Below are 14,050 nucleotides of genomic sequence, written 5' to 3'. Positions count from 1 at the left end.
GTCATAGTGATTTACCTGGCTTCCAGCCCTCTAATACAATTCTAGAACATGTAGGCCATGCTTTTTAAAAAGATATTTAACCATTGCCTCACAAAAGATATTAGATATTAAGAATTAAACTCTAGAAAAAGTACTGTATTCTCCTACCTACCCTTTGATACAACCAGTCTTCTGATTTAGAATGACATTTTTCAAACATGAAAAATAGAAATAAGAACTAATAGTAGTGTATTCACAACATGAAGGCAAGCAATGCCTGTTTAACTTTTAATTAAACTCCTAACACATACTTCTTTGCCCAAAATAATTCATATTAATAGTTAATACCAATAACAACAGCCACAGCTACCATTGATTAACCATCTGTTATTGTTGAGGGCTACATTCAACAATTTTCATATACTATTTCTAATACTTACTATAATTGTGCAACATATTTTAATTCTTCATTCACAGATAAACTGAGGCTCAGAAAGGTTAAATATTAATCTAAGATAACAGAAGAACTTGAAATTTTAGAGGTACTATTAGCATCTGTCTAAATGCAGTGTGGTCTCTTCTGATTACATCACAGTGACCTTCTAGGATAGGCACACACTTCATAGTATTGCGTCTATTAATTCAGTGCTGTTGCTTCAAATCAGATATTTGTCAATAATTCTTCAGGTCTTGTTAATTAAAAAAAAAAAACTTTTAAGTTTATTTATTTATTTTGAGAGAGAGAAAGCAAGCACAAGCTGGGGAAGGGCAAAGAGAGACATTAGGAGAGACAGAATCCCAAGAACGGAGCCCAAGACAGGGCTCAGGACTCACTAACCGTGAGATCATAATCTGAGCTGAAATCAAGAGTCAGACACTTAACCAACTGAACCACCCAGGTGCCTCAATTTTTACGTTTATTTTAAACTCTACTATCCCACTAGTATGGCATTTTAACAGAAACTGGTGGTATCTGAAAATCAAACTAGGTAATAAGTCTCAAAAGGCAAGATATCATTAATCTAGAATCTAGATTATTAAATTAAGATTATTTCTATCCCTGACATTTCCCTAGCGGAAATTTCTATTATCTCTAATTCAGATAGTTGGCCTGGCAAAAATAAATATAGCCTTTCTGAAATTTGGTTAAAAAAAACACAGATTCTCAAATTTCCTTTCTCTTCCAGAAAGGGAACTTGTATACTCAACTTATAAAAACATGTCTTTAATAACAAATTACCTTCAGATTTCATAAAAGCAAACAAACTAGAAAAGCTTCCCAGGCCATAATTTCATTGACTTTAGTGGTCCAGCCTATTATGAAGCAAAAGTTGACAGAACATTCAACTCATTCTCTCTTCCATATTGTAAAAATATGATTTTGCAAAATAGACCTTAAAGTCAAATTCTTATTTTCTTTTTTCTTATTTTCTTTTTTGTTTGTTTGTTTAAATTCTTTTTAATGTTTATTTATTTTTGAGAGAGAGACAGAGACAGAGCACAAGAGGGGGAGGGGCAGAGACAGAGGGACATGCAGAATCTGAAGCAGGCTCTAGGCTGAGCTGTCAGCACAGAGCCCGATGCAGGGCTCGAACTCATGGACCACAAGATCGTGACCTCAGCCGAAGTCAGAAGCTCAACCGACTGAGCCACCCAGGTGCCCCAGCATTCTTATTTGCAAATGTGTCTATGACATATCTATTATTCTCTGTCATGTCAATATATTTCATTTTAAAAGTTTGAAAATAGTATTAATAACACACAATTGAGATACTTGTAGAAGGCAAAAATATTTCCAAGTTTTCACAGAAGCTATAGAAAAAATCATTTTAATGTGAAACTATAAAAGAAGTCATAAATAACTGGTTAGGGACACAATACTGCACTAGAATAAAATAATACCTATAACATATATTCTGCTACATGTTTTAAAAAAGGCAGGCCACATTTCATGATCTATAAACTTCTCTTGCTACCTTCACATTATGCAAGAGCACATGACAGTCACATTCCCTTAATGGATTAGGAGAATTGTTTTCATCATACCTTAAAATTACAGATAATTATTAACCCTCGTCAAAGATGCCTACCTCCGTAGTAGCAGTCATGCGACATGTTTACAGGAGCCCGTTCTACTGCTGATCTCTTGTAGACAACATGAATCCTTCCTTTTTCTTCTTCCATCTGCTTACCTCTTTCCAAAGGCTCAATGAAATACTCATCATTATCACTTTTTATCATTCCAGCCTAGAGAAAGCATAAAATGTGTTAATTTTGAAAAGAAGTATCTGCCACCTTTAGCTCACAAGTACCTTTTTAAATGGCAAGAATATAATTTGTGAAAATGAATGCTTTTTCTTTCTACTTTTGGCTAAAAATTTAAAATGGTTAAGTAGTTCATAGAAGGCAGAAATTCATATATGACAAGAATAAAATAATTCACATAAGGTATAATAAGAAATTTAGGGTAAGAAAAGAAAATTACACAACATACAAATTTCATCAGACTGCAGAAGAAGTGCATTTTATATATTCTACAGGTATTTTATCTCTAAAAGAAATCTTACAGGGGAAATAAACTCAAGAAACGTCTCTTAATATCCCATAATAATCTGTACGTGCATTATTAGCATTTTTTGTAACTCGTTTACATTTTCCTTCTAAACCATTATGGTATGAGAAGAATGAGTTCCATAGTGCACTCAGTAAATAAATGTATTTCTCACTTTAAATAGCCTCTTTAAGATTCAGTAAAAACCTTGCATTTCCAATATTTATTAATTAGAAGAACTAACTCCTATTTGTCCTATCTTAATCTAACTTGATTTTACTCATGTTTTTTCCTCCTCATGTTTCATCCTTCCATACTAAAAAGGTTATCCTTGTATTCATTGCCTTCTACCTCTCTAATATTTAGTCTTTTTTCTGACTGTTTCACCTTTTACTTAGAAAATACCAGGACTATATTCAGTACTCTAGCTGAATAGAAATGATGGTTTTGTCTGAAACTGGTTCATTAGGTGTCAAGTTCACATTATAGTCAAATAGTTACCGCTTACATTTCTACTTTAAAGGTCATACGTTAATAGGTAGTATTAATTTAAATTTCAGTATACTTATTTGAAAACCAAGTTGGAGAAATAATGTGTCGGTGTGGGAATTATAATTATTTTGGAAATATACATTGGATCTAGAAGTAAGTCATATTTTTCATCTGAGGCTCGCAGCTTATTCTATATTTTCAAATATCGGATCATTGGCTCTCATAGAACATAGGCGGGGCCTTACGGATTCTCATCCCCTCTAGCTGTTGATCTAATGGCTCCACCACTCTCTGTTGAGCAACACAGAAATGAAAGGTAGGTACATGCTACAAATAGCATTTGTTTTCAGCAAATGTGCCTCTGACTGTAGCTTTTCTATTGCATTCAACTCTGTGCCCCAGTTTCCATTCTGACTTCTTCTACCTGGTTCACTCTGTCCCCTCCTTCCCCTGTGTAAGCCTCACAGGGAAATATTAGAAGCTAAGGTGTCCCCACATACACATCAACAACCACCTCCTGGTATGCACAAACAGCCCCTGAACCTATGTGACCACATCTCACAAGAAAACATCAGCACACTTCCTTCACCATGCTTAGTCTTTAGCTTCTTGAACAAACTTCTAGCCTTCATTAAAAAAGAACACTGAGCTAACGGGCCTTCAATAGTAATGCTGGTCTTCCAAACACAGCTCCCATATTTGGAGTTGTTTTCTCATCTGGTCAATTACTCTTCCCCGACTCCTGTACTGTGAAATACAGGGTTTTTCACAAGAGGCCTGATTAGATCTTTACCTACTGTCGAATATAATTTCCAATATTTTCTCATGATTTTCAATTGTCATTTTAATCTATTTAGCATTGGTGTCCTATTCCTGTATCTCTTTTTACCAGTAATTTCAACATCACTGTTTTTGTCCTTAGCAGGCATGTATGGTTTAGTAATGTTCACAAAACACATCCCAACTAAGCACAAACACAGTAAATATATAACGCATCAACCAGCAGTACCACATCCTGGGCTTAAATGTCCAGTCTCAATGCTAATGCCACCCTTTGGTGGTAAGCAGCATTAACTGGCTTTATCTTGAAAACACTGGTCTTTTGATATATATTTAAGTTTACAAACTGAGGTTTATCAGCATGAGGCTTCAGTATTCATCCTTGTTCTAGTCTTTTCTTTGCCCCAAATCCATCTAGTCACCATGTTCTATAACGTTTCTGAGTTTCTTATCCCATCCTTCTATTTCTACCACCACTTTCTTAGTTACAGACCTCATCATTGCTCATTTGGATTACGGAAACTGCCTCCTATCTTGAGACTTTCCATAAATCATAATGATTCTCCCAGATGAGTGCCTGACTGTGGATGGAAACAGTGGTCACTGAAGCAACTCTGCGCAATGGGCAATAGCTGGTGGGGACACTTGAAAGTGATGGGGAGGCAGTGAGGATTAGCTCACATGCTTTTAAAAAACATTTCTACATACCTTCTACTGCAAACATTCAAATCCCAGGCCCCGTGATATTACTTTCCCCCACTAAGCCAGATCCCATTTCCTGGCTCTCTTTTTGCAGTTGGCTGTGAACCATGTTACTGTATCCTACCCAGGAAAGTCAGTGGTAGTGGTGAATACCAAGAACAGGGCTGGCGCATAAAAACCTCCCATGCGGGCTTCCTTATGCTGTTTCCCTTCTCACTGGGCAAATACAGGTAACACAAAAAATTTGATACAGCTAAACTTCTCCCTTAGAAGGCAATGAAAATTTAAGCCAGGCTGAGGTGACATCAATGACAAGGCAATGCTGGGTCACACAACTCCATGGACAAAAATTCGGAGAGCCTACCCTTTCATTCATTAACTTAAGCAAAGTTTAATGAAAAAAGAAGCTTATCTAAAGCACTATACTAGACACCATAGTAAATAAAAACTTCTCAAAGACGTGGTCTGTTCGCTCCCTAGTTTAGGGCAAGCTAGTCAAATGAATAAAACATACGCCTAAAGGTATTCAGTGAGGTAGGTTATGGTAAGTCCAAAAAATAAGTAATATCACACTTGAAAGTCAAATCAAGTGAGGTGTTTTTTCCCCCCCACAAGCTGACTATACACAGCAAATTGTCAGTAGGAGCTGCTAATTCTATACCCAAAATCATCTAAAATCTATTTCAAGTGAAATCTCTCTATTCCCCATGGGGGCCTCACTTAGGCCATTGCTATTGTTCACACTGTCTCACATTCTCATAGAGCACCACAGCCAAAATTTCTCTTTCACACTATCCTATTATTTTAGACAAACCAGAATGTGGTAGCAAATGGACAGAATGTGTAATGGCTCAACACATGAGGTGCTTCACTCTTGCTCACACAAAAGCTCGGGGCAGTTCTAGGTCAGCTGCAAGGGGACTCTGTTGCATATAGCCTTTCAGGTGTCCAGGCTGACAGTGGTTCTAGCATTTCCACGTGGGCTCCCAAGTTTGCCCAGTCAGAAGGGAAACACCTTGAAGAGCCCACATGGGAGGTTTTTATGAACTAGCCCTAGTCGAGGGGCTATTCACCACTATTTACCACGTAGCTATTCACCACTACTACTTACTTCTAAGTATAGGATAGAGTCACATGGCCTAAAGCCCACTGCAAAGAGAACCCAGGAATGGAATCTGGTTGTGTGCCCAGGGAGAAAAACAAATGGATTTTAATGAACAGATGGCAATCTCAACTTCAAATAAGATCATGTCATGCCTTTGCTTAAAACACTTCAATTGCTTCCCATTGCACTTAAAACCACACTCCTTATCATGGCCTTCAAGGCCTGCATCATCTGGTCCTGCCATCAACCCCACGCGGCGCCATTCTCACCAGACTTACTATGCTCCAGCCTTCGTGGCCTTTGTTCAGTTTCGTTTCTCCTGCAATATTCCCAAGCTCTTCACAGCCTCAGACCTTTGAAATGGTTTTGGTTCTACTTAGAAGGCTCCTCTTCCACCACATCATACTTCCCTTAGCTGGCTATTTTTCATTCTCCAGCTTCAGCTTAAATGTTACACTTTCTGACTTCCTTACCCCTTCCTGCATTAGGTACCCCCCATCCAAATCAGGGCCCATCTTAGCCCAGCGTTCTGACCCGGAGAGGTGTGTTCTTTTCTCTCATGACCCTTAACACAAATTCCAGGTCGTTTTACCTAAATGTTAAATTTATTATCCTCTGTCTCCCCACAGCACTCTCAGCTCCTGAGGCAGACTCTCTTCTTTCATCTTGGTCTCCATAAGCACCAGCACAACTGCTAGTACAAAGCATATTTTCAACACACTTTTTAATGAAAGACTCTAGGAATGAATGGTATAGGCAAAAGGTTAACAACTTTCCAGATTTGTAGTGGTCTTTGAGAGGTGCAAGGACTGCCATGCCAGTGGTTTGAGACAAGGCCCTAGAAGTGAGACAGTTCAGGCTTGAGCAAGGTTCTGAAGTGCAAGGGCCCCACACATGCCTGAAAACAGTGAGTAACCCCCTCGTTCAGACTAGAGTCTGTGTGGGGCAGTTCTGGAAAATGATGCAGTGGAGAACGGTGGCCCCTCAAGTCTGAGCTTTCACATGCAGAATGGAGACCAACCACAACCCCGGGTTGATCAGCAGATGAGAAGAAAGTGGCCTGGGAAGACTGATCTGGCCATTACCTGCCAGAGGGAAGAAAGGCTAGAAAGCAAGCAACATGGGCTAAGTAAAAGCCCAGGTGGCAGAAGTGGCAATGGAAGGAGAACAGGGGAGAGAGGGGGGAAAAAGGAATGAGTAATTACAGGGGAAAATAAATACTTGGTGCCTTTTAAAACATAAGTTCCTCTGCTTTCACAGACTCCCCTTACGAAGACGGCTGGGCTTCCCCTGCTCTTGGCATCACCACATCCTGGGCCAGTGTCCTTATTCCTTCTGCCTGGCTCCACTCCAGCCACAATGGGCTCCTTGCTGATCCTGTTTTTCCCACAAAGCATAGCCTAGATGACTGTCACCCTTTCAGATCATGAGCTTCACCAAGCATGGGCTTTGTCCCATTCACTGCTGCCTCCCTAGGCCCAGAACAGTGCCGAGGTCAAAGTAGGTGCCTAATATTTGAGGGAGAGTGGGAGAAGAAATTAATGTAAGAAATGGGCAAGTGAAAATAAAACATCTTAGAAGGACATTGAAAGGGAATGGCAAGAGGAGATGGGAGGAAGAACAGAGAACTCTGTCCTGGGAATCTAAGTAAGTGAGAGTGTTATCAAAATAAAAGTAACTGCAGTCAAGAAGGCACAAAGAATGAAGACTGTGGGAAGGAAACTAGACAAACAAAAATATTGATTTAGAGTAGTGGGGGCTGAAAAGGTATTACAAAGAGTTATGGAAGAGCAAGCAGTCAAACCACATAGATTTCAGATCCTAGTCAGAGCCATTATGGGTAGATTTTTCTGCTGCTCTTCTCAACCACACTATATTGATTCCTCTCACTTTTTCTCACCAAATATAGGGTGACTATTCAAAAAGTACTCATGCTTTTCACTTTTTTTTTCTTGTTTTCTGCTTTGTTTTGAGATATGGAGAGTGCACGTGCGTGCACCAGCTGGGGAGGTACAGAGGGAGAGAGAGAGAATCCTAAGCAGGCTCCACACTAGGGTCCATGCTGGGCTCTACCTCATGACCTTGAGATCAGGACCTGAGCCAAAACCTGAGACCAGGACACTTGACTGACTGAGCCACTCAGGTGTCCCAATACTCGTGTGTTTAGACCAGATCACCCCAAGCAAAAAATCATCAGTACTGACAGTTAAGTACTGAAGGCTCTTTTATCCACTGATATATTCATTTAGGGAGTCATGCATTCAATGAACATTGTTGGAAGCTCAAAGACCATGCACTGTCACGCCCCAATATTAAATAATGCACTCCTGCTCTCAGATCCCCAGTTTTATTTCACAATAGAATACAACAGAGTGACTTAAAGGAATAAAACCCAATATATAAAATGAAGTCTCAGACCATGGCATTCTAAGTACTGGTATTATGTATCCTGCTGCCAGGTATTTACAACTTTTAAATTATAACGTGGGAATTTTTAGAAATGTCACACATAAGATGACATATGGTCCTGGAAGATTCTGTTAAACAGATGCAATCATTTCTAATCCATCTTTAATGTTACTTAAATGATGTATGATATCAAGATAATATTTTGTAAATTTCCCTTTATGACACATAGCCCTCCACATTTACCATTCTCTAGTCCCATGTAACAATTCAGGAAATATTTATTGTAGTTCTCAAACTACTTTCCAAATTTTAACACAGATTAATTTTTAAAATATTTATTATGTTTAGTACAGCATCAAGCACATTATATTAAACACATTTTATTGTTTTAATTAAGTCTTCACACAGGCCCTTTGACAGCATTTTGGAGGGGATATTTATAAAACAATGATCTATGCTAAAAATCCAGCTGCATAATTCCCCTCTCATCTGGTCAACTCTTCCAGCTACATCACTCAACAGACACTGCCAAGAATCCAGAATTAAGCCAAAGAGCCTCTGAGCATGGAAACAGCTATCACAAAGGCCACACTCCTTACTCACTAGGAGGGGTCCTCACGGCCATATTTGACACCCAGTTCTAATAAACCAGGTTAGATGGTTTCCTAATTCTCATCAGAGTATAAATGGCAAACAAGAATAAGGGGTGTGGGGTACAGGGACTTTCAGATGAGATAATGTCTATGAATGCCCTTTGTAAACTATAAAGCCCAATAAAAAATGTAAAACTCAAGTCTCTATATGTTAATAATAACAAACATCAGTCACAAAGAAAGGACTAAATTGTGTTAACTTGATTTAAAATAAAAATCAGTATAAAAGATATTTTAAAGAGTTCCAACAGGAATTACTAAGGTTTTCTTGAAAACTGGGTCAGATAATCTAAAAAAACTTATGCTATGGAATTTTTAATTGTGACACCTAAATACTGCTTGACTACAATGGTTCTTGAATCTATTAAGGAAGGAGAGTAGGGCCTGATAGATTCTGGGGGATGCCAGGAAACATGTGCCAAATACTATATTATTGAAGCTGAAGTCAACCAAAATCCATTATTCTGTGCTAAATTTGCCGCCATCTTATACTAGGTCATAGCATAGACAAGCAATTAGTTTCAAGTGTCTATTGTGTTTTGTTTTTTGCTTTTTTAAGGTCTATTAAGTTTTAGACTAGTTTAAACTTAGCTTAAGTTAAATGTCGAGAAGAGGCACTGAGAAAATTTTATATTAATGTTGCATGTGTATGTATGTGAGAGAGAATAAGTGGAAATATGATGTTCAAAAAAGACTATCCTTATACCTTAGTGGTACAACAACTCCATCTTAACTCACTAAGTCTCCTTGAAAACACATTTTGAGACTCCCACTTCACTCTGTTGGTTCCTCCAATATTTATTTTATTAGTGTACCCATAGACACATTGCCTGGTTTCATTTTTTCATTGGAATGGACAGATGTCATTACATGAAGATGATTTCCAAATCTTTCCTGAATTTCAAGGGGGTATCTCAATGATCCCCCAAATTTCTACAAAGAAGGCATTGAGGAAAACAAAATAGCTGAGAAAAGCAAGAAAACAGTGAGTAGAACTGATTCAAAGCTGTATTTGGTAACCAAAGACAGCATTTCTTTCTTACATTAAAGAAACTTAATTATTTGGGATGCATTTGGAGAGAGTTTACGAAAATTAAGAAGTAGCTAAAATATCCCCCAAGCCATGTCATTGATTTCCATGAAGTCCTCACCTATTCTAAAGCCAGAATTAATTTTTACTCTTTTTGGAGTCCAGCATTTTATCTGTATTTCTAAAGTACTTATCACTGTCAATCTTTTATTATAATTATTTATGTTAACTGTGCAAATGCCTGGAAATTAAGAGATGCTGAGTAAGGTGCCAGCTGAATCAAAATATTTATAAATCTGATTAAATCCCAGGTTTATATTTGAGTTTGGCTGGCATTTCATTCAACAATGATCCTCCTGGATGACTTCTGAATCCCAACAACATTTAACATAATCCCCTACAAATTGCTAAGATAAAATGTATATTTGCAGAATCTCCTCTATGAAGGAAGGGAGTAGGCTGTCCAGTCAGGCAAGTATAATGATTGGAGCCCTAAATTAAAAAGAAAAAAAAATCACCCCACCTTGACCAAATTAATTAACACTGATTCAATTAACTGCTAAAGCAAATGGATCTAACTTTAACCAACAACACTAGATATAATCATTTCAGTTCTTCACCTAAGAAACATAACCTCCAACCCTCTGTTGCCCGATTCTTATCAAAATCTAGGTTGCAAGAAATAAAATTCTAGGAAGATTTCCTGAAGACTAAAGGATTTTCTGTACTTAGTCTAGTTCCTCTTATTTGCTCTAATCTCCACTACCAGCTCCTGCTTCCGTTAAGCCAGGGCACAGTTATTTGGGCCCCTAATAAAACTGTTGTCATTAAACTATGCAAAGTGTTAACACATCAACCTGTTATGAAGTAGATTATGCAGAAATGCCTTAAGAAGTTCATTATTGTAATAACAGCATGTTTGTTGGTGAGGACCTCTTTCAGTACCATATATTGTTTGCTATGCTATGTGAGAGTCTAGAAAAAAAAAATCTCTCAGATTTTAGTAACAGGAACAGTTTTACTTCTGAGAAACTGGCTCATTTTTATTTCATTAACACTGTATATTATGGAACTAGTCAACAGTGGTTAGCATTATCCGATATTTCACAAATATGCTGCTACAGATGTACAACAGTCATAATAAGTTTGGTGCTACATATTGATAAAAGTAAAATATCCAAAAATGTTAAAAAACATAGTTGAATTTTTCTTTTGTGGAAGGAAACTGAAAAACTAACATCACGCAACACTCTTAAGTACCTTTTGGAATTTAAAAGTCAACGTAGGGATTGAACAATGTAAGAAGAAAGTGGGTGTATGATGACTCACCCGTAGCTACTATGCTAACACAATTACAGAGGGAAAGGATGGGGTACAAAAGGGAAGAGGGAGAAGGCTGTGAATGGGATTGAATTTCAAGATGGGTGGGAGGAAAGTTTCCCTGATCCTCACTTTCAGAAAGTCTTAAAAATCTCTAGTAAAATGGTTTTCATAAGTGTTTGACATTTATGGACTCTCTGGCATATAAAATACTGTATTCGCTTAAAGAAAAGCTTCATTCCTCTTCATAAAGAGAATAAATTACCCCCTAGTGTATCTGATTTAGTTTTTCATGTTGATTTTTCATGTTAAGGCATTTTATCTAGTAATTTTCCCAGGTCATGATGAAGTTTCCAAGGACATACAAGAAAAATGCTAAAAAAGAATAAAAAAAAAAATAGGTGACTAAAAAGCCCTGATAAAATCAAAGACTGCAAACATTCATTTTATTAACATGGGCAGTTCAGAAAACTGACCTCTCTTACCAAATGCTCAGGATTTCCTTTATGACCTTGCCATTAACCCACCAATATACCTAACCACTAGGCTTAAAGATAAGATGAACCTACCTTGTCTTAGAGTAAAGAAGGAACCTCGTGTGGCTGACAAGATTTGGGTTCTGGCCATAGCTTTGCTACTAACTAGTATGACTTTTGAAAAGCCATTTAAGCTCTCTGGAGCTCAGTTTCAGAATCTGAAAAATGATGAGTCTTCCTAGATAATCTTTACAATGATCTTCAATTAAATGATCTTCCAATGCTAGAGATGGGAATTTGAAAGGCTCTTCCCTGCCAACATCCCAAGACCCACTTATTCCCATGATAAATAACTTAAAATATGATTATAAGACTAATGTAAAGTAGGTCGCAAACTTCAGTGTGCCAAAGAAATTAGGTCCCAACCTCAGAGACTTTCCATGTTCCAACCCAGAGAGTCTGATTCAAAAGGACTGGGATGGAGATCAGAAATCTGCAATTTTAACAAGCACTTCAGATCCTGCAAATAGTAGTAGTCTGGAAATTATAGTTTGAGAAAAACTGCTTTAAAAAATAATGTGCCAATCAAAATGAATTTCTGGATATTTATTCCCTTATGCTAAAACAAATTTTAAGAAGATGACTATTTAAAGGAAACATGAGTAAATGGAATCCATGAAATGAACACTGTTATAATTAAAATACATAATAGTCATCTACTAAAGATACAATAAAATATGTATACACTTCTCAGGTTTTTAAGAAATTTGCAGCATAAGTCAGGGTGTCTTAAATTAACAGTTAAAAGAAACAAGTAAAAAGTATATTCTTTCATTTAGTAGAAAATAAGTATCTACTAATATCGTCACAGAAGAGAAAAAGCTTTGTAAATTCAACAATTAAAAAATAGTTCAAAGGGAATGCAAAATCCAAAAGAAACTAACTTTTTGATCTTAGAAGTTATTCAAAATAGCATTATAATTTGTACCAAAATACATAATCATTCCAAACCTCGAGTCAAGGAGATTAATTATTAAAGCTAGGATTGTATATACTCTGTTTTGAGGACACATATTGAAGATGTACTTACTGTTTCTGAAAAGATAAGCAAGGTTACAATTAACATTAATGATGTGAAAATTAGTAACAACAGGTATAATGTAAAGTAGAGAAATTCTGCTTGTAAATAGGAGTTCAATCCAGATCCGTTCAACTATTCCTTCAGCACTTGCTATTTTTCTGCCATTGGGTGAATACTGGCAAACCCACATCATGGTCAATGCCTCCTACGGAAGTGTTTCTTAAACTTTAAAATGTAAATGAATCACCTGAGATCTTGTCAAGGCAGATTCTGATTCAGTACTCTCAGAGTCTGTATTTCTAATAAAGTCCCAGGTGATGTTGAGGCTTCTGGCCCCTGTATAGTACTTTGAGTAACAAGGTCTTGGGTCATTTCAATCTCATCGAGTTAAACAAAGGAAAACCCATGAGTCAGACATAGGTCAATGTGGCAGATTTTATTTTCCAAAGATGGCCTACAACACAATCTTCCATCCCACACTGATTTTGTCAGTATGACCTTGACACTTCCTATATCAAGAGGTAGAGTTTAACTACCCTCCCCTTGAATCCAGGCCAGCTTTTCTGACTAGTAATTAAAATGATGTGGTAAAGATGTCATTGCATGATTTCTAAGCCTAGCCAGGGAGAAGCCTTGCAGCTTCTGCCTCAGGCCCATGGAACACTCTCTCCCCACATGTTCCCTCTCAGATCCAGCTGCCACACTGAGAAGTCCGAGCCATATGAAGAGGCCATGTGCAGGCATTCTGGTAACAGTCCAAGCCTGCGTATCACTCAGCCTAGCCACCAGACACGTGATTGAAGACCAGTTCCATCGCATCCCAACGCTCAGCCACTCAACTCACTCCTGTCTTTTGAGCGTTCCTGGATGAGGACCCAGAATTCTGGAGCAAAGATAAATCATCCACACTGACCCTCTTTGAATTCCTAACACACAAAATCCATGAACATAATAAAATAGTTGTTATTTGACACCCTAAATTTGGGTGGTTTGGTACACAACAATGGAAAGCTGGAAGAAAGGAGTTAAGACAGAAGTAGAACACCCAGGGAACAAAGCAAACACTTGATCCTTACAGAGTATTTTTGAGTGTTTACACAAGGTTGTGTAGCAAAGAGAGGGAAGGTTGGGTGATAGAGACAAAGCGTCCAAAACTGTTACAAGAACACAAGGGAGGGGCGCCTGGGTGGCTCAGTTGGTTAAGTGTCCGACGTCGGCTCAGGGCATGATCTCGCGGTCCATGAGTTCGAGCCCCGCATCGGGCTCTGTGCTTACAGCTCAGAGACTGGAGCCTGTTTCAGATTCTGTGTCTCCCTCTCTCTGATCCTCCCCCGTTCATGCTCTGTCTCTCTCTGTCTCAAAAATAAATAAACGTTAAAAAAAATAAAAATTAAAAAAAAAAAAAGAACACAAGGGAAAAGTCTGGCGGGAAAAGAAGGTGAGTCCTGAGATGAGGTAAGAGATTATTAACA

General features: G+C 37.8%; 1 protein-coding gene across 4 annotated transcripts in view; it reads right to left on the bottom strand.

Annotated features, from left to right (window-relative positions):
• The window catches only part of ADAMTS3 (ADAM metallopeptidase with thrombospondin type 1 motif 3), a 260,534-nt gene that overhangs the window by 142,691 nt on the left and 103,793 nt on the right, over positions 1-14,050 (bottom strand). For all 4 annotated transcript variants that reach the window (XM_053217261.1, XM_027058162.2, XM_027058163.2 and 1 more), the window contains exon 4: positions 2,070-2,226. In XM_053217261.1, coding sequence (XP_053073236.1) covers positions 2,070-2,226 — 157 coding nt within the window. The remainder of the gene's footprint in view (positions 1-2,069; positions 2,227-14,050) is intronic.

Source organism: Acinonyx jubatus, chromosome B1 (assembly GCF_027475565.1).
Source record: "Acinonyx jubatus isolate Ajub_Pintada_27869175 chromosome B1, VMU_Ajub_asm_v1.0, whole genome shotgun sequence".
In the NCBI taxonomy this organism is placed as follows: Eukaryota; Metazoa; Chordata; class Mammalia; order Carnivora; family Felidae; genus Acinonyx; species Acinonyx jubatus.
The sequence above is the reverse complement of the archived record's forward strand: the minus strand, read 5'-3'. Positions and strand labels throughout refer to the sequence as shown.